This window comes from Pecten maximus, chromosome 4, assembly GCF_902652985.1.
Source record: "Pecten maximus chromosome 4, xPecMax1.1, whole genome shotgun sequence".
NCBI lineage: Eukaryota > Metazoa > Mollusca > Bivalvia > Pectinida > Pectinidae > Pecten > Pecten maximus.
This window is the reverse complement of record NC_047018.1, coordinates 8,264,881-8,286,022: the sequence shown is the minus strand read 5'-3', so window position 1 is coordinate 8,286,022 and position 21,142 is coordinate 8,264,881. Positions and strand designations below refer to the sequence as shown.

The window sequence follows — 21,142 nt, the reverse complement described above, 5'->3', positions numbered from 1 at the left end:
GTTTTACGCTATTGGATTCTCCTCTCATACCCCTGGAGGTCAGACTCACCATTTATACTCAACTGGGTAACCTTCACCCAAGGATTCTTCAGACCATATCCTTTCCTTCTTACAAAAGAGCAGCGGTTTTAGATATATGCTGTATCTCTCTGTTAGGACCGCTCCTCGTTGCTCCTATGGTTCCCCTTCAGCAAAGGATGATTCAGATCAAATTTGTCACCTTACTTATGACAAGTAGCAATTCAAAGAACTTACTTCTGTTTCCCCTATTGGGCCACGCCCCTCGTTCCCCGGAATGAGGGACTAGAGTCACCATTTATGCAAAATTTGATCCACAAGACGCTTCTGAACTTTGGTCAAAAATCTTCCAGTCCTTGAAGAATAGTAGTGATTTAAAGGAAAAGTTTATGGGCGATAGACGCCCCGCCATTGCATAAATTCACCGCCACTTCGGCCCAGGTGAGCCTAAAAAAGCACAGAAGACAATCACAATGTACGACTTTTTATATTGTTCATACGACATTTTAACTTATAAGCTTTCGCACTCTGATATCCATATCAATGAACAAGAGATCACAGAAGGGTCTTGGCGCCCTCCATTGAATGATCCATATCAGTCAAGTGAAAGACTGATTTATTCTCTTTTCCCTTCTTTCATTCTTCCTTCAAAACATTTAATAGCTTCAATCTATATAACAACATACAGCAGGAGCAACCCGATGAACAATCCAAGATGGCCGTAGTCTTTCGTTATCCATTTAGATTTACATGCACAACTAGGGACCAAGGGCAACCTCTACATTCAAATTCGAGAAAAAAACCATAACAATCATTTTAGTACTAAAATTTGAGAACAAGCAGTAACAAACTTCAATTGTCAAAATTTAAGATGGCCGCCTGTCGTATGCAACATACATAACTAGAGACCAAGGAAAACTAATATATGGAATTTGAGAGAGATCCTTTCACTACTTTCTGAGAAAAAGCGATAACAAACTTCAATAATTAAAACCAAAGATCGGCGCCTGTCGGCCATGTTGTTTCCGATCGGTCCCAAAATGCAATATACATAACTAAGGACCAACTGAATCATACGAAATTTGAGAAAGATCCTTTCAGTACTCTCTAAGAAATACGTAGCGATAACAATAATTGTTTGCGGAAGGGACGGTCTGACGGACGGACGGACCATGGACGGTGGGGGATTACCAACGCCGCAACACATCACAAAATATAACAAATAAATAACTTTTATAGAATATAAATTTATTTACATATGAACTCAAACTACATTAAAATATCACAGAATATAGTCATACTACATGAACATCTACATGTATATTGTTATCACAGATACTCGTACAGTGCCGGGCATCCTCATAATCCCAATGATAATGAAAGGACTGTTTACTACAGATTTTGGACTTTCTCAATCACTTGATAATCATCTTAAATCAGGAACAGACTTAATTGAACAACATCCATTGGCAACAAGCGAACTGAGAGTACAGGTCTGCAATTCCAGAGATAATTAAATCTGTCTAAGCCGGGAAATCCGCTGGCTGATACTATAGTAACAGGGTTTGAGACATCTGTCTAACTACCACCCGACCTACCTACCCTATACCTTGGTGGCACGTGAGTAGTAACACATGTATCATTTTTTAGGCTTTGCGTGTAATCAAACCACCAAAACACATTTTTATACAATCCTGTACATAAAATGTGTGTACCATTTCAATTTGTATTCTTTTATACAAGATAACCGATATTAGTGACCTGTATCAAAGAATGTGTTCACTATATGTGGCCGATCTAAATAAAATGACGTTAAATGATGTAAATGAGAATTTACAGCATGCAAAATTAATGGAAAATGAGCTTTCTCAAGTCGAGTTATTGTAGGCTTTGATAGAGGTTGTTATCCCACATACACTGTAGTTACCCAAGGTCAGCTTATCTTACTAGGTAAACATCAAATCACAGACGAACTGAAGAATTGATATTAATGTCATCAGAGACACATGGTCATTCTTAAAATTATGTGTCCCTGTCTGGTCAGACACCTAATACTGACAGAGAAGTGACATCAGACAGATACTGTAGTCAGACACCTTCTTATACTGAGAGAGATGTGACATCAGACTGACACTGTAGTCAGACATCCTGACATCAGACAGACACTGTAGTCAGACACCCTGACATCAGACAGACACTGTAGTCAGACACCCTGACATCAGACAGATACTGTAGTCAGACATCCTGACATCAGACAGACACTGTAGTCAGACACCCTGACATCAGACAGACACTGTAGTCAGACAACTTCTTATACTGACAGAGATGTGACCTCAGACAGACACTGTAGTCAGACACCCTGACATCAGACAGACACTGTAGTCAGACACCCTGACATCAGACCGACATTGCAGTCACACAACTTCTTATGCTGACAGAGATGTGACCTCAGACAGACACTGTAATCAGACACCTTCTTATACTGACAGAGATGTGACAGACAGATACTGTAGTCAGACACCTTCTTATACTGACAGAGATGTGACATCAGACAGACACTGTAGTCAGACACCCTGACATCAGACCGACACTGTAGTCATACACCCTGACATCAGACAGACACTGTAGTCTGACACTTTCCAATATACTGACAGAGATGTGACATTAGACCGACACTGTAGTCAGACACCTTCTTATACTGACAGATATGTGACATCAGACAGACACTGTAGTCAGACACCCTGTCATCAGACCGACACTGTAGTCATACACCCTGACATCAGACCGACACTGTATTCATACACCCTGACATCAGACTGACACTGTAGTCAGACACCCTGACATCAGACAGACACTGTAGTCAGACACCCTGACATCAGACAGACACTGTATTCACACACCCTGACATCAGACTGACACTGTAGTCAGACACCCAGACATCAGACAGACACTGTATTCACACACCCTGACATCAGACCGACACTGTAGTCATACACCCTGACATCAGACCGACACTGTAGTCAGACACCCTGACATCAGACAGACACTGTAGTCAGACACCCTGACATCAGACCGACACTGTATTCATACACCCTGACATCAGACCAACACTGTAGTCAGACACAAGGTCCTTTTTTAAATGATGGCTCACAAGAGTTTTCTCTCTATATTACTACCCCCCATCGATCAAGAGAGAAGTTACACTCGAGAGAGAATGTTATGTTGCGACAGTGATGTGATTCCAGCACCTATTTCTTACTGGCTCAGAATAATTCTAACATGTAAGATTTGGAAACCTGAGATAATCTTCAGTAAAATGTGCAAAGAATCAAATATGTTTAATGTTGTTACTTTGTTCATATAAAACATCATGTGAGGAGTGATAATGCTTTTTTTTCTGGTCTGGAAGTCCTGTGTCGGCTTAGTTTTCCTGGGTAAAATGGTGACCTCTAGCTCTCTAACAATGTTTTCCAGAAGATCATGGCTATCTCTCCATCTCTGCATCAACCATCCTTAGAGCTTCTTTGAAGGAAAGTCTCTTTTTTCTGTGCTTGCGTATATACTACAACAAAATCATAGAATTATTACTAAATTGGTAAAATCATAACATTGGGTTTCTCTCTCTGAGAATAAAAATTTAATATCCAAAGAAACATTTCTCATCATAAAACAGCTGGTAAATACAATGCAGCAAGGTAATAAAGGATTCAAATGCCCCCAAAAATACAACTTAAACTACCAGGTTTAAACAATTAACCGTAACATTTAGTAGTCACTTAACGGTTACAGACATGTTCTAGTTATAGACATGTACTAGTTATAGACATGCACTAGTTATAGACAAGTACTAGTTATAGACATGTACTAGTTATAGACATGTACTAGTTATAGACATGTACTAGACTATATGGACATGTACTAGTTATAGACATGTACTAGTTATAGACATGTTCTAGTTATAGACATGTACTAGTTATAGACATGTACTAGTTATAGACAAGTACTAGTTATAGACATGTACTAGTTATAGACATGTACTAGACTATATGGACATGTACTAGTTATAGACATGTACTAGTTATAGACATGTACTAGTTATAGACAAGTACTAGTTATAGACATGTACTAGACTATATGGACATGTACTAGTTATAGACATGTACTAGACTATATGGACATGTACTAGTTATAGACTATGTACTAGTTATAGACATGTACTAGTTATAGACATGTACTAGTTATAGACATGTACTAGTTATAGACAAGTACTAGTTATAGACATGTACTAGTTATAGACATGTACTAGTTATAGATATGTACTAGTTATAGACATGTACTAGTTATAGATATGTACTAGTTATAGACATGTACTAGACTATATGGATATGCACTAGTTATAGACATGTACTAGTTATAGACATGTACTAGTTATAGACATGTACTAGTTATAGATATGTACTAGTTATAGACATGTACTAGACTATATGGATATGTACTAGTTATAGACATGTACTAGACTATATGGATGTGTACTAATTATAGACATGTCCATACTAGTTATAGATATGTATTAGTTATAGACATGTACTAATCCTTATAGATGTGTACTAACATTTAAAGACATGTCCTGCTTATAGACAGGTTCTTGTAGACACAAGACAAATAGGTCATAATACAATGTACTATTGTGAGGTAAATAAATGATGTTGCATGATGCCATATATGGTGGTTTTAATTAGCTAATGAAAATGATTGAGTCTGGTCTCATCAGTTTTCTCTCATTGTCTCAGTCTCTCATTTTTTTTTAAATATTCTCTTATTATTTAGAAATATGAGTTATATGATCAATAAAGTCTTGCACTTTTGTAATACAATAGAATTCATTTAACAACTTATGTTTCACTAGATAATTTGATATCATGTCAGGTTGAAGTAAAATTGACATCTAATATCCTTTATTTACAGCATGATATTAGGAGAACCAGGTAATAGTACAGGATTTTATTGTGCATTGCTATAGTATGGGGCCTATCTTATATATCATCAACATTTAATATTGTGTTAATGCCTCATTGAATTACATTATCAGCGTCATATCAGAATTACATGTAATAACAATGAAACTGTAAATAATCCTCTTTTATTATATGATGATGACTTTAATATCCATGAAATCAATACACCATACTAACTACACATGCTGTACTTGTGATAATAGTTCACATTGAATTTATTATACACGGTATTGCATGGAGCTCATCATTTTGTGATTATGAGACATTAGGAGTTTACAAAAACATGACAGTATACATTACACATCATTACAGCTAATAAATCTCTACCTGTTAACACTCTAACAGCACAATACCAAGGAAACCAATCTATGTACCTCATCACATATCACAGTACCAAGTAAACCAATCTATCTACCTCATCACATACCACATTACCAAGTAAACCAATCTCTCTACCTCATCACATACCACATTACCAAGTAAACCAATCTATCTACCTCATCACATACCACATTACCAAGTAAACCAATCTCTCTACCTCATCACATACCACAGTACCAAGTAAACCAATCTATCTACCTCATCACATACCACATTACCAAGTAAACCAATCTATCTACCTCATCACATACCACATTACCAAGTAAACCAATCTATCTACCTCATCACATACCACAGTACCAAGTAAACCAATCTATCTACCTCATCACATACCACATTACCAAGTAAACCAATCTATCTACCTCATCACATACCACATTACCAAGTAAACCAATCTATCTACCTCATCACATACCACATTACCAAGTAAACCAATCTATCTACCTCATCACATACCACACTACCAAGTAAACCAATCTATCTACCTCATCACATACCACATTACCAAGTAAACATATCTATCTACCTCATCACATACCACATTACCAAGTAAACCAATCTATCTACCTCATCACATACCACATTACCAAGTAAACCAATCTATCTACCTCATCACATACAACATTACCAAGTAAACCAATCTATCTACCTCATCACATACCACAGTACCAAGTAAACCAAATATTAACCATCTTTCTCATGTCCACTAATATCACTAGTATCCTCCAGTGTGGTGTAGGTAAACCTTACCTGTCTGGTATCTCCAGTGTAGTGTAGGTAAACCTTACCTGTCTGGTATCCTCCAGTGTGATGTAGGTAAACCTTACCTGTCTGGTATCCTCTAGTGTAGTGTAGGTAAACCTTACCTGTCTGGTATCCTCCAGTGTGGTGTAGGTAAACCTTACCTGTCTGGTATCCTCCAGTGTGGTGTAGATAAACCTTACCTGTCTGGTATCCTCTAGTGTGGTGTATGTAAACCTTACCTGTCTGGTATCCTCTAGTGTGGTGTAGGTAAACCTTACCTGTCTGGTATCCTCCAGTGTGGTGTAGGTAAACCTTACCTGTCTGGTATCCTCCAGTGTGGTGTAGGTCAACCTTACCTGTCTGGTATCCTCCAGTGTGGTGTAGGTAAACCTTACCTGTCTGGTATCCTCCACTGTGGTGTAGGTCAACCTTACCTGTCTGGTATCCTCCAGTGTGGTGTAGGTCAACCTTACCTGTCTGGTATCCTCTAGTGTGGTGTAGGTCAACCTTACCTGTCTGGTATCCTCCAGTGTTGTGTAGGTAAACCTTACCTGTCAGGTATCCTCCAGTATGGTGTAGGTAAACCTTACCTGTCTGGTATCCTCCAGTGTGGTGTAGGTAAACCTTACCTGTCTGGTATCTCCAGTGTGGTGTAGGTAAATCTTACCTGTCTGGTATCCTCCAGTGTGGTGTAGGTAAAGCTTACCTGTCTGGTATCCTCTAGTGTGGTGTATGTAAACCTTACCTGTCTGGTATCCTCCAGTGTGGTGTATGTAAACCTTACCTGTCTGGTATCCTCCAGTGTGGTGTAGGTAAACCTTACCTGTCTGGTATCCTCCAGTGTGGTGTATGTAAACCTTACCTGTCTGGTATCCTCTAGTGTGGTGTAGGTAAACCTTACCTGTCTGGTATCCTCCAGTGTGGTGTAGGTAACGCTTACCTGTCTGGTATCTCCAGTGTGGTGTAGGTAAATCTTACCTGTCTGGTATCCTCCAGTGTGGTGTAGGTAAACCTTACCTGTCTGGTATCCTCCAGTGTGGTGTAGGTAAACCTTACCTGTCTGGTATCCTCCAGTGTGGTGTAGGTAAACCTTACCTGTCTGGTATCTCCAGTGTGGTGTAGGTAAATCTTACCTGTCTGGTATCCTCTAGTGTGGTGTAGGTAAACCTTACCTGTCTGGTATCCTCCAGTGTGGTGTATGTAAACCTTACCTGTCTGGTATCTCTAGTGTGGTGTAGGTAAACCTTACCTGTCTGGTATCCTCCAGTGTGGTGTAGGTAAACCTTACCTGTCTGGTATCTCCAGTGTGGTGTAGGTCAACCTTACCTGTCTGGTATCCTCTAGTGTGGTGTAGGTAAACCTTACCTGTCTGGTATCCTCCAGTGTGGTGTATGTAAACCTTACCTGTCTGGTATCTCTAGTGTGGTGTATGTAAACCTTACCTGTCTGGTATCTCCTGAGTAGTATAGGTACCTTACATGTCTGGTATCCTCCAGTGTGGTGTAGGTAAACCTTACCTGTCTGGTATCCTCCAGTGTGGTGTAGGTAAACCTTACCTGTCTGGTATCCTCTAGTGTGGTGTAGGTAAACCTTACCTGTCTGGTATCCTCCAGTGTGGTGTAGGTAAACCTTACCTGTCTGGTATCCTCTAGTGTGGTGTAGGTAAACCTTACCTGTCTGGTATCCTCTAGTGTGGTGTAGGTAAACCTTACCTGTCTGGTATCCTCTAGTGTGGTGTAGGTAAACCTTACCTGTCTGGTATCCTCCAGTGTGGTGTAGGTAAAGCTTACCTGTCTGGTATCTCCAGTGTGGTGTAGGTAAACCTTACCTGTCTGGTATCCTCCAGTGTGGTGTAGGTAAACCTTACCTGTCTGGTATCCTCTAGTGTGGTGTAGATAAACCTTACCTGTCTGGTATCCTCCAGTGTGGTGTAGATAAACCTTACCTGTCTGGTATCCTCCAGTGTGGTGTAGGTAAACCTTACCTGTCTGGTATCCTCCAGTGTGGTGTAGGTTAACCTTACCTGTCTGGTATCCTCTAGTGTGGTGTAGGTAAACCTTACCTGTCTGGTATCCTCCAGTGTGGTGTATGTAAACCTTACCTGTCTGGTATCCTCTAGTGTGGTGTAGGTAAACCTTACCTGTCTGGTATCCTCCAGTGTGGTGTAGGTAAACTTACCTGTCTGGTATCTCCAGTGTGGTGTATGTAAACCTTACCTGTCTGGTATCCTCTAGTGTGGTGTATGTAAACCTTACCTGTCTGGTATCTCTAGTGTGGTGTATGTAAACCTTACCTGTCTGGTATCTCCTGAGTAGTATAGGTACCTTACATGTCTGGTATCCTCCAGTGTGGTGTAGGTAAACCTTACCTGTCTGGTATCCTCCAGTGTGGTGTAGGTAAACCTTACCTGTCTGGTATCCTCCAGTGTGGTGTAGGTAAACCTTACCTGTCTGGTATCCTCTAGTGTGGTGTAGGTAAACCTTACCTGTCTGGTATCCTCCAGTGTGGTGTAGGTAAACCTTACCTGTCTGGTATCCTCTAGTGTGGTGTAGGTAAACCTTACCTGTCTGGTATCCTCTAGTGTGGTGTAGGTAAACCTTACCTGTCTGGTATCCTCTAGTGTGGTGTAGGTAAACCTTACCTGTCTGGTATCCTCCAGTGTGGTGTAGGTAAAGCTTACCTGTCTGGTATCTCTAGTGTGGTGTAGGTAAACCTTACCTGTCTGGTATCCTCCAGTGTGGTGTAGGTAAACCTTACCTGTCTGGTATCCTCTAGTGTGGTGTAGATAAACCTTACCTGTCTGGTATCCTCCAGTGTGGTGTAGATAAACCTTACCTGTCTGGTATCCTCCAGTGTGGTGTAGGTAAACCTTACCTGTCTGGTATCCTCCAGTGTGGTGTAGGTAAACCTTACCTGTCTGGTATCCTCTAGTGTGGTGTAGGTAAACCTTACCTGTCTGGTATCCTCCAGTGTGGTGTATGTAAACCTTACCTGTCTGGTATCCTCTAGTGTGGTGTAGGTAAACCTTACCTGTCTGGTATCCTCCAGTGTGGTGTAGGTAAACTTACCTGTCTGGTATCTCCAGTGTGGTGTATGTAAACCTTACCTGTCTGGTATCCTCTAGTGTGGTGTAGTTATGTCGTTGATCTACACTAGACATCATACACTGGTACATATATCTCTGTGACTTGAGGAAATCCCTTGTCAGCTCCAGCTGCTGGCGTAACATGTCATGCAGAGCTATCATACTCGGACTGTAAGCGGTCATGGCTGGAAACAACCATAACAATCATTTAAACAAAACACTTTTTTTTATCATTTTGTACATGTAGACTTTCTGTTCCTGAGTGAAGTGATTAATCATAGAAAAATAATTCTTATCTTGAACAAAAACATTTTAATCAAGAATTTTGGTTTAAAGGCACTGATACCTTTGATGTAAACTTCACATGTACCAGGGTAGCTTCAATTAAATAGATATTCACAAAATCCATTCCTACATAGGCAGCCTATAGCTACAATGCTTTGTGTTTTGATTTGTAATAGCAAAAGTAAATTACATAAAAGACAATAATATGTTTGATGCAGGCTACTTACTTTCGAGTGTTTCCGGGCTAACTACATGTGTAGCTATCGGTGTGGGATCAACAAATCCCATCCCCAGTTCTGGTCCCGGCACGGCCATACCCGAGTAACGAGAATCCCAGGAGAACTTGAGACCTGGTTCAGCTGTCTGTACCTCCACATTCTTCATCTTTACATGTCCTGTCCTCGATTTCCTGACCTCAGGGGCATAACTAGAGGATACAGTAACATATTAATTCTAGACCTCAACATGTCACAATACACACACTGTGACCTATCAGATCTCATGTCACAATACACACACTGTGACCTATCAGATCTCATGTCACAATACACACACTGTGACCTATCAGATCTCATGTCACAATACACACACTGTGACCTATCAGATCTCATGTCACAATACACACACTGTGACCTATCAGATCTCATGTCACAATACACACACTGTGACCTATCAGATCTCATGTCACAATACACACACTGTGACCTATCAGATCTCATGTCACAATACACACACTGTGACCTATCAGATCTAAATCCTGGATGCTTCCATGGAATCTATACTTAATTGTGGATGTTCCTATGATATCTATACTAAATCGTGAATGTTTCTACCAAATCTATCCTAACAATTCCTCTTGGTAATACAATCACTGCTATGACTATATGGAGCACCACATCGATTTATAATCATTTAATACAGGCCTGTACTTAGTCTATAAAAATTGCAATCTTAAGCTTAGCTATAGTACCATCATCAAAGTAAAGGACATATTGATATTTATACCTTCTATACAAATCTGTTTTCACTTTATAGCACAAAAAAAAGACATTTGTAAGTTTTATGATCAATATTATATTAACGAAGTATTTAGATAATTCTGAAGTATGCAATGACAAGATTTTTTTCTTAGTATTTTAGTATTTTTCTAGTATTTGGGTACTTTAATTATCTATTAAGCATACGCAATTAATTTCAAATTTGTAATTATAAATTCTTATATAATAAGTTAAAGACCAATCTAAATTATGCGTGACAGACCATTTTCATACAAATGTTCACTATTTAAATCGCAAGATAAAGATAATATACCTATAGGATCCTGATTGGTCGGTGTAGCTGTCACTGATGGTCATCTCCGATGGTGGCCCCGCTGAGGTCCTCGATATTGTGGCTATAGACTCTGTGTCACTACCAAATTCTTCTGTATAGTCATCAGCAGTACCTTCACTACTGTGTCGTGTCCGTATCTCAGATGCTGATTTTATTCGGTACGATTTAGAACTCATACCAATCCTTTCAGAAATACTTGGTTCGAAGTCCTCAGAATAAGAGTCTTTGCGTTGAGTACTGTATTCTCTCGTGTGTATCTCCGAGACGATTTCTGTCACTGATTCTGGCTCTCGTTTAGTTCTTTGACCAAACACTGAAAGGTTCATCTTTCTCTGTACGAATCTCTGACTGAGAAGATTCTGTTCTAATTTCTGATGCCTCACTGATATCACGACCCTCAGACACATCACCAACCCCCAATAACTCTTCTACTGTGTGCAGTCCAAATGAACTAAATACATCACTTTTCTTTTCTTTTAGGGGTTTCTTTGTTGGGTGTTTCTGTTTTTTACCTGCAGTCTTAGTTGTCTCCCTTGACTTTCGTTCCACTGGAGATTTGGTCATCTTTCTCCGGACAGGGGATTTGCTTGTCTTTCGTGATTTTGTTTCAAAAACTACTGGCTCAAATGAATTGGCATCCATAAGATTGACTAGAAACAAAAGAATATATAAGTGGATAAAATGTAATCAAAACATTAAATGTAACTGTCAATAATTATGTTTTATAATTTCTTCCTAATGCTAAATAGATTAACAGACAAATTATTTGGGAAAAAATAACACAAATTTCATTGGATGATATAGCTACAGGTGTTTTGATAGTGTTATCAAATGGCTGCTGAATGTTTTTATCCTAAATCACGTCCACGTCCTAGTCTTATATATACCACATGGTGGGGATCTCTACTGAATACCACGTCCCAGTCTTATATATACCACATGGTGGGGATCTCTACTGAATACCACGTCCCAGTCTTATGTATACCACATGGTGGGGATCTCTACTGAATACCACGTCCCAGTCTTATGTATACCACATGGTGGGGATCTCTACTGAATACCACGTCCCAGTCTTATGTATACCACATGGTGGGGATCTCTACTGAATACCACGTCCCAGTCTTATGTATACCACATGGTGGGGATCTCTACTGAATACCACGTCCTAGTCTTATGTATACCACATGGTGGGGATCTCTACTGAATACCACGTCCCAGTCTTATGTATACCACATGGTGGGGATCTCTACTGAATACCACGTCCCAGTCTTATGTATACCACATGGTGGGGATCTCTACTGAATACCACGTCCCAGTCTTATGTATACCACATGGTGGGGATCTCTACTGAATACCACGTCCCAGTCTTATGTATACCACATGGTGGGGATCTCTACTGAATACCACGTCCCAGTCTTATGTATACCACATGGTGGGGATCTCTACTGAATACCACGTCCCAGTCTTATGTATACCACATGGTGGGGATCTCTACTGAATACCACGTCCCAGTCTTATGTATACCACATGGTGGGGATCTCTACTGAATACCACGTCCCAGTCTTATGTATACCACATGGTGGGGATCTCTACTGAATACCACGTCCCAGTCTTATGTATACCACATGGTGGGGATCTCTACTGAATACCACGTCCCAGTCTTATGTATACCACATGGTGGGGATCTCTACTGAATACCACGTCCCAGTCTTATGTATACCACATGGTGGGGATCTCTACTGAATACCACGTCCCAGTCTTATGTATACCACATGGTGGGGATCTCTACTGAATACCACGTCCTAGTCTTATGTATACCACATGGTGGGGATCTCTACTGAATACCACGTCCCAGTCTTATGTATACCACATGGTGGGGATCTCTACTGAATACCACGTCCCAGTCTTATGTATACCACATGGTGGGGATCTCTACTGAATACCACGTCCCAGTCTTATGTATACCACATGGTGGGGATCTCTACTGAATACCACGTCCCAGTCTTATGTATACCACATGGTGGGGATCTCTACTGAATACCACGTCCCAGTCTTATGTATACCACATGGTGGGGATCTCTACTGAATACCACGTCCCAGTCTTATGTATACCACATGGTGGGGATCTCTACTGAATACCACGTCCCAGTCTTATGTATACCACATGGTGGGGATCTCTACTGAATACCACGTCCCAGTCTTATGTATACCACATGGTGGGGATCTCTACTGAATACCACGTCCCAGTCTTATATATACCACATGGTGGGGATCTCTACTGAATACCACGTCCCAGTCTTATGTATACCACATGGTGGGGATCTCTACTGAATACCACGTCCCAGTCTTATGTATACCACATGGTGGGGATCTCTACTGAATACCACGTCCCAGTCTTATGTATACCACATGGTGGGGATCTCTACTGAATACCACGTCCCAGTCTTATGTATACCACATGGTGGGGATCTCTACTGAATACCACGTCCCAGTCTTATGTATACCACATGGTGGGGATCTCTACTGAATACCACGTCCCAGTCTTATGTATACCACATGGTGGGGATCTCTACTGAATACCACGTCCCAGTCTTATGTATACCACATGGTGGGGATCTCTACTGAATACCACGTCCTAGTCTTATGTATACCACATGGTGGGGATCTCTACTGAATACCACGTCCCAGTCTTATGTATACCACATGGTGGGGATCTCTACTGAATACCACGTCCCAGTCTTATGTATACCACATGGTGGGGATCTCTACTGAATACCACGTCCTAGTCTTATGTATACCACATGGTGGGGATCTCTACTGAATACCACGTCCCAGTCTTATGTATACCACATGGTGGGGATCTCTACTGAATACCACGTCCTTGTCTTATGTATACCACATGGTGGGGATCTTTTGGTGGAGTTTTAGTTCTCTTATTTTATTTTAGTTTCTCCTTCAATATAACTGTATCAGCAAAGCAACACATCACATACTATGTCAATTCTTGATCGATAGCAGATATGGACAGTAGAATTGAACATGTAATTAGCTGAAATTGGTTGTGATTGATTAAAAAATATATACAATCAAGATTATATTCGAATATACAATGACCCACAGCAAAAGAAAAATATTTGATAATTAAAACAAAGAAGCTCCAACCTTGTGTGTTTCAGTATTGACGTCCTAATAAGCAGGAATGTGTAAAAACAATATTATTTCAAGTTACAAGGTACATCACTAACAGGGCTTAAAGTGGTGCCTATTTTAGTTGCTATGGCGCCTTGAATACACCATTGGCGACCAGTTATTGACCTATAAGCCGCCTGTATGGCCACTTGAAAAATTGTGTAAATTTGTGATTTGGTTAATTTTTCAAAGCTTAGGTTGTAGTCAATGCTAAAATGACATTCACAATGGAATAAGTTACAGAGATGTTATACTGATGTAAAGAAAAGATTTCTTTATTTCAAATTTAACACAACTAGGCCAGGCAACAAACTTTTCCAATTGGCGCCTAGATTTTATGACCTAGTAAAAATATCCACTTTGAGCCCTGCATAAGAAAATGAATTTGTGTCAAATATGACAAAATCACCAAAACGTAGCCTGGGAGTCACTCTGCATGTGTTGTACCTGTTACAGGTAAGCATAACCACAACTAGAACTGTCGCCAGGATGGCTGACTAATACCCCCGCAATCAGCACAAGTCAATGGTGAATTGGAACTGTTAATTAGAGGCTTACTAAGATAACCCAGTAATATAGTGACCAGTTGCCATAGCAACCATAATTTAAAAAAAAAAAAAAAAAAAAGTGGCATGCACATCTACACATGGTCCTCTATATTTGTGTGAAGTTTCATTGAAATTGGCCATTTAGTTTAGGAGGAGTTGTCCGGACAAACTTAAAGTTATGGTTCTTATCGGAAAACCTGTTTATAGTGACCAGTTGCCATAGCAACCATAATTTTGAACAAAATAAAGTGGCATGCACATCTGCACATGGTCCTCTACATTTGTGTGAAGTTTCATTGAAATCGGCCCTTCGGTTTAGGAGGAGTTGTCCAGACAAACTTAAAGTTATGGTTCTTATCAGAAAACCTGTTTATAGTGACCAGTTGCCATAGCAACCATAATTTTGAGAAAAATAAAGTGGCATGCACATCTACACATGATCATTGATATTTGTGTGAAGTTTCATTGGAATCTGCCCTTCGGTTTAGGAGGAGTTGTCCAGACAAACTTAAAGTTATGGTTCTTATCAGAAAACCTGTTTATAGTGACCAGTTGCCATAGCAACCATAATTTTGAGAAAAATAAAGTGGCATGCACATCTACACATGATCATTGATATTTGTGTGAAGTTTCATTGGAATTGGCCCATCGGTTTAGGAGGAGTTGTCCGGACAAAATGTGTCTACAGACAGACGGACGGACGGACGGACGGACGGACAGACAACCTGATTCCAGTATACCCCCCTAACTTCGTTGCTGGGGTATAATAAAGATCATACCAAACACCCATGTGTTACCACAGCCGCTAGCCACGATATGTATAGGATACAAATAAAATTAATAAAACAAATATGCAAGGGCTTGTAACATATAACAGGATATATTATGTGGTCTTACATATTTTGTCATTTCTTTTATTCTCATCCCATATATATTGTGAGTAAATCAACAGACATCTCATTAAATGTCATGTGATAGTGATGGGCCGCTGTGGTTTTAATGCATTCTTCAAGCATTTCATTGACAATGCGTAGCCACGATATGCATGTAGGTGGATAAATGGTATGAACTATTTTGGATCTATACATTATTTGCCACTTATAAATATATTTTTTTATATCTCAATTGGAAGCTTTTTAACTTGCACCGTCACCTTTAAGGTAATGTACTTCACAATAATCTAAATTTCACATTAATCATCCAGATGATTCTTCACCTTACTTTTGTACTCCTAACATAGGCAGCATATGGCACTAGCATCTGTGATTTTCTGTTTTACAGAAAATTCAAATAAGAAGGATAATCTCACTTGTGGTACTGAAAACAATTAGTGCAATTTCAGGCTACTACAAAAGGTTGTATAAAACTTACATTTAAATCCATCCTCGGAACTAATGCTTTGTCCATCACTCTCATCTCTCTCCTCTATAACCTCGCTTTGTAGGGAATCTGACAGTACAGAATCATCAGATGACCTTGATCTTCGAAACACTGGAGATGGTGACCGCCGATGGAATTTTGGGGAGGGTGACCTACGTTGGTTCTGTGGAGAAGGAGTTCTTCGGATTGCCGTGGGTGGTTTAGCATCTGGGGAAGGAGTCCGCCTGGGAGGGGGTGATGGAACTCGAGTTTTCAGCTTTTCATTTGGCTATTGCAAACAAAATGATATTTCCATTAACCATGAGTGATGAAAATAAATGATATCTCACAAATAACAACAATAAAAAGTCTATTTCAAGAATTCTTTTAAATTCATACATACACTAAGGTAAATGTATCCCAAACAATCAGTTCCATTTATACACACTAAATACTCATACATCTCAGGATCATACTAAACCTGTTTACATTGAAGGCTGATATCTTAACTGGGACCTATATAACAGCATATCTAAATAGGGCCATGATCTTGTTTTAATCTAGAGAAAGCTGATAGGACACTAAGACAGTGGATTAAAAAATGTGACACATAATTGAATTTGTGAAATCCTTGAAAGTTAAAAGTAAAAGTAACTCACTGTTACTATATTTTGTAGTTACTTTGAATAAATATATTTTGTACTTACTTTGAATAATAAACTATATTTTGTACTTACCTTGAGTAAGTATATTTTGTACTTATTAAATACACGAATAGTATATTTTGTACTTAACTTGTCAATGAATAACTATATATAAATTTTGTACAAGTAACTATATTTTGCATTAACCTCGAGTAACTACTGTATATTTTGTATTTATCTCGAGTAACTATATTTTGTATTTACCTCAAGTAACTATATTTTGTACTTACCTTGAGTAACTATATTTTGTATTTACCTCGAGTAACTATATTTTGTATTTACCTCAAGTAACTATATTTTGTACTTACCTTGAGTAGCTATATTTTGTATTTACCTCAAGTAACTATATTTTCTATTTACCTTGAGTAACTATATTTTGTATTTACCTTGAGTAACTATATTTTGTATTTACCTTGAGTAACTATATTTTGTACTTACCTTGAGTAACTATATTTTGTACTTACCTTGAGTAACTATATTTTGTATTTACCTTGAGTAACTATATTTTGTACTTACCTTGATCCTTTTCATGTATTCCTTGATTCTTCCATCTTCTGATGAGTCAGCGTCAAGCCCAGTTATAAACTCAGCCAAACTCTCCTCCTCAGATGACAACACAACATCTGTGGAATACCTCTGGGAACTCTTCAGAAATGGAGATACTAAAAAGTTTCCAATGTTATATTTAATAGTTTTGTCAAAGGAATTCTTTGTGTACACAAAATGTGATTATTTGTATACACAAAAATATATTTACTATAATACAAAGCTTTTTTCAAATTTCATTTAAATTATTATGACTGTATAGTATATTCCAACAGGAAAATTTTGACAATGACTTGATTGATTGCGTGACCAAAACGCTGGAAGAATATTCATTGCAAGACAGGTAATTTTGATACGAAAGTAAGAGAAAGATAAGAACCTATTATCAAAAATCGCATATCTACTGTAACCTATACCTTTTTGAATTATGTCAAAACTAAATTCAATCTGAATTAATTAAAATATCTAAGTTAGTGTATCATCTGTATACAGGCCTTTAAAAACAATTCTATTTCAAATGTTACACAGTATAAGGTATGTTATATTTATATATCACACAAACATGATGAGTTTTAAAAAGAAGTGTATATATACCTGATTGTTTCTGGCTATTCCCTATCTGTTTAGCTTTTGGAACAGGGCTCTTTCTGCCACTAGTCTCTGCCCTTTGTGGAACAGATTTTTCATCTGCAGCAGGTTGTTTCTTTTTCATGAATTTGCCACCATCTCTCCCTATCTTGACACTGTCAGAAGAGACAGATCGAGGGCTAGGACTTAAGACCCTGTTGCTTTTATTTTTACCTGGTGTAGGGTTGGATGCTCGTGGGGTGGAAAATGTGTCTTCACTGTCTGTCTCAAGAGTAAAAACATTTTTGGTGTTGGCAAAAGTCTGCCTTCCAGCAATCTTCTGAGTGAGTGCTGCAGCCTTGTCTAAAGAGGAAGACTTTTGTGTACCTACTCTTGGCTGTCCATATGCTGGACCTTTAGCTTGCTGCTGAAGTGGCCCCTTGGAAGTTCCAGGGCGAGACTGAGAAGAAACAGTTGGGACTGGACTTGCTGCAGATGTCTGAGGTTTTTTCAAAAATTTGGACTGAGGAGCTGGTACAGATTTTTGTCCTGTATTCTTTTTCAGAAATTTGCTCCCTACAGAGGAGCCTGCTTTTTGTCTGTGGGTAGATGAATTTGTATCCAACTCACTCGAAATGGATATATCACCTACGTCTTCAAAATTTACTGACTTCTTATGTTGTGCAGTCTTCTGTGTAAGACCCTTGATATAGGCCTATGAAATGTGGAAAACAAACAATATAAACAGACATTTCAAATCTATATTAATTTTTTAGTTGATTACTGAAAAAAAAAAAGTTTTCTGGTATCAGACAGCAAGTGCTACAATAATTTGAAGCTCATAAAAAGTAAGCTGACAAAATATTAATGAATGTTCTTTTATTATTTTAATTTATTTAAATGTTGATTTGTTGACTTCAGCACCTGACACATACAATTATCTAATATAATGACATATAAAAGGTTTTCATGCAAGGCTATTGAAACAAACATTTTGGTCGCTAAATTTGTGTTTATTTCTGTTCAGGTTACATTTTTTCAGTTAAAGTAATAGGTAATATTTTCTCCATAGGTTGTTAAAGAAATGTGAACAATATGGTGGCTTGCTACATTTCACTGTCTTGGACATTTCATAATGTTCAATGCGACATCTAGATCAAATTTAGTAATTAGATATTTCTCAATAATGACTATTATGTATGAAGATAACACTCACATTTAATCTATGAAAAAGCAAAACAACAAAATGCACACGTAATCTAGATCTGCCACATTGTATAAACTTCTAGGGGCAAGTCTAATAACTTCTTCCAGTATGGAATCCGGAAAGAACAGAAAGTATGGAAAGAGATAACACAAAGTATGGAAAGAGTTAAGCCCTTACTTCAAGGTCATCTTCTTCTGTTGGTTTTCTGATTATGTCTCCCTTCAGCTGTGATGACACCTTCTGTAGCAAAGCATTGGTGGATGTTGTGGACCTCTTCATTGTTAATTAATCATTAAAATGATGGATGTCAGAGACAGGTAAGTGGCATGGAGAGACCTGGGAAAGAAAAGGTTTATATGTACAAACATGTTTGCTTCATATCATTTTTAAAAAATCATTCATACACTTTATATTCATGACATAGATGAAAATGCCCACTGTAATACTAACAGTACTCTATACAATTTTGATTTTATCTTCATGTTTTGTTCCTTTTGGAATTTTATCACATCTTCGCTATCAATTAGAACACTAGTTATTGTTAATTGATTGAAAATACATGGAATGACACTTTCATAGTCTTCCAGCTATCATTTACAATATGTATTAGTGATTATGTTTTTATATAATATTATTCATTTCAATGCCTCTGCTAGGATTGAACCCGGAACCTTACTAGATATAGTCTAATGCTCCAATGATGGAGCTTATAAGTTCTCTCTAGCCGAATGGTATACATTTTGCAGCTTGTATACCAACATTACACTTGATGTAAATTAATACAGCAGTTTAAAGTAATAAAAGGATCAAAATTGATGATATCAAGTTGACTCGCTTTTGAAAGGTGTATCAATTTATAAAAATTCTTATGAAAATATTTTCTTCTAAATTTAAAGTAACTCTGTGTGCATCTTTGTAAAAGGAAGGAGTACATGTGTGTGCATCCGGTTCTCACTTATAGAAGAAAAAGAATAGCCCCTACAACAACTATATCAACAAGGTGTAAAACTTGAAATGTCAGAAGTGGGGTGTGAGCTTTGATTCACAGTGAATTTAAGTTCAATCCAACTAAAATATCAAATGCACACCAACTTTAGTAATGTGCCTTAGCTTGGTTTAAAATCCTTAAATATTACTGCATGTTGCTCTGCACGTACACGAATCACATGATTTGACAGCCAATTCTGTAAACATTTAAAACGTCCCGACACCGACATAACATGTCTGGACATCATAACATTGATGTCGAGTTAAACAGTTCCATCAAATGCAATGGTTTTACCTGTTGTTAGATGAATATATGTCTTGTTCGCATATACATATGTGCAGATTAATTCCATGCGGTACTTTTCTCCGGGAATATTCATCTGACAAAAGAATATCGATAACTTGAACATTTGTTATTTCCGCACCGCTCCAAGACCGCCATTTGTAAACAAATCAATGTCGCGTTTACGTTTTAATTAGTATGCGTCCAATAGACGCTTAAAATCGGACATCTTCGGACTTTTCCGGAAAGCTCGAGTAAACAAAGATGATTATAATCTGAAACGATTTAGTGACACAGCAGAAATTCAGCGGGAAAATGTTGATGGTATCAAATGGGAGGAAAATGAACACGCAAAACTGGTTTATCAATCATCGCCAGAAAAAAAAAATCGTATTAAAAGTCATATTGACGTTAAAATGTATTAATATTCTAAAATACAAGTGTCAACAGCTTGGCATACATGTCTATTTCGACATACATATGTATTTATTGTTATAAATACAATACCGTTATAGCAAGGGCTATAACGTAAGCAAATCTATTGGCATATGTGTCAACTTTTAATCGACAGTTTTTCGAACGGCCATGGATACCTGAAACAATTGATGACTTTTTTTTTTTTCGCCATACTTTGCTCGTGCTTATTTTATAAAGGGCCTATCAGATATCTATTATTATTATTATTCGATAATGAAATTATTTGTAGAATTTAAACATAGATTTCATTCTGACAAAAAAAAAGGAATTTACAATTCTTTGGCAGTCAGCTCTGTAATAGATAATATATCAAAATAAAACATTCACAGTTCGATTTTTTTTCTTTAAATCAATACAGTGTGTGTTTCTGTGGTTGATTTTTCTAGTTCCTCTAACTTATATGCATTTTTTAACT

The 21,142-nt window shown here is 38.2% G+C and overlaps 1 protein-coding gene across 1 annotated transcript; it reads right to left on the bottom strand.

Moving 5' to 3' along the window:
- Positions 1 to 1,249: 1,249 nt before the first annotated feature.
- On the bottom strand, positions 1,250 to 20,414 carry LOC117325127 (uncharacterized protein C19orf44 homolog). The gene is made up of 10 exons (XM_033881090.1): positions 20,263 to 20,414; positions 19,158 to 19,316; positions 17,801 to 18,488; positions 17,177 to 17,322; positions 15,969 to 16,245; positions 11,175 to 11,510; positions 10,840 to 11,143; positions 9,756 to 9,955; positions 9,265 to 9,428; positions 1,250 to 3,580 (listed from the first exon to the last, which is right to left on the bottom strand). Exons 2-10 carry the CDS (start codon positions 19,257 to 19,259, stop codon positions 3,503 to 3,505), a joined length of 2,295 nt encoding a protein of 764 aa, XP_033736981.1. The 5' UTR covers positions 19,260 to 19,316; positions 20,263 to 20,414; the 3' UTR covers positions 1,250 to 3,502.
- Between the last annotated feature and the right edge of the window lie 728 nt (positions 20,415 to 21,142).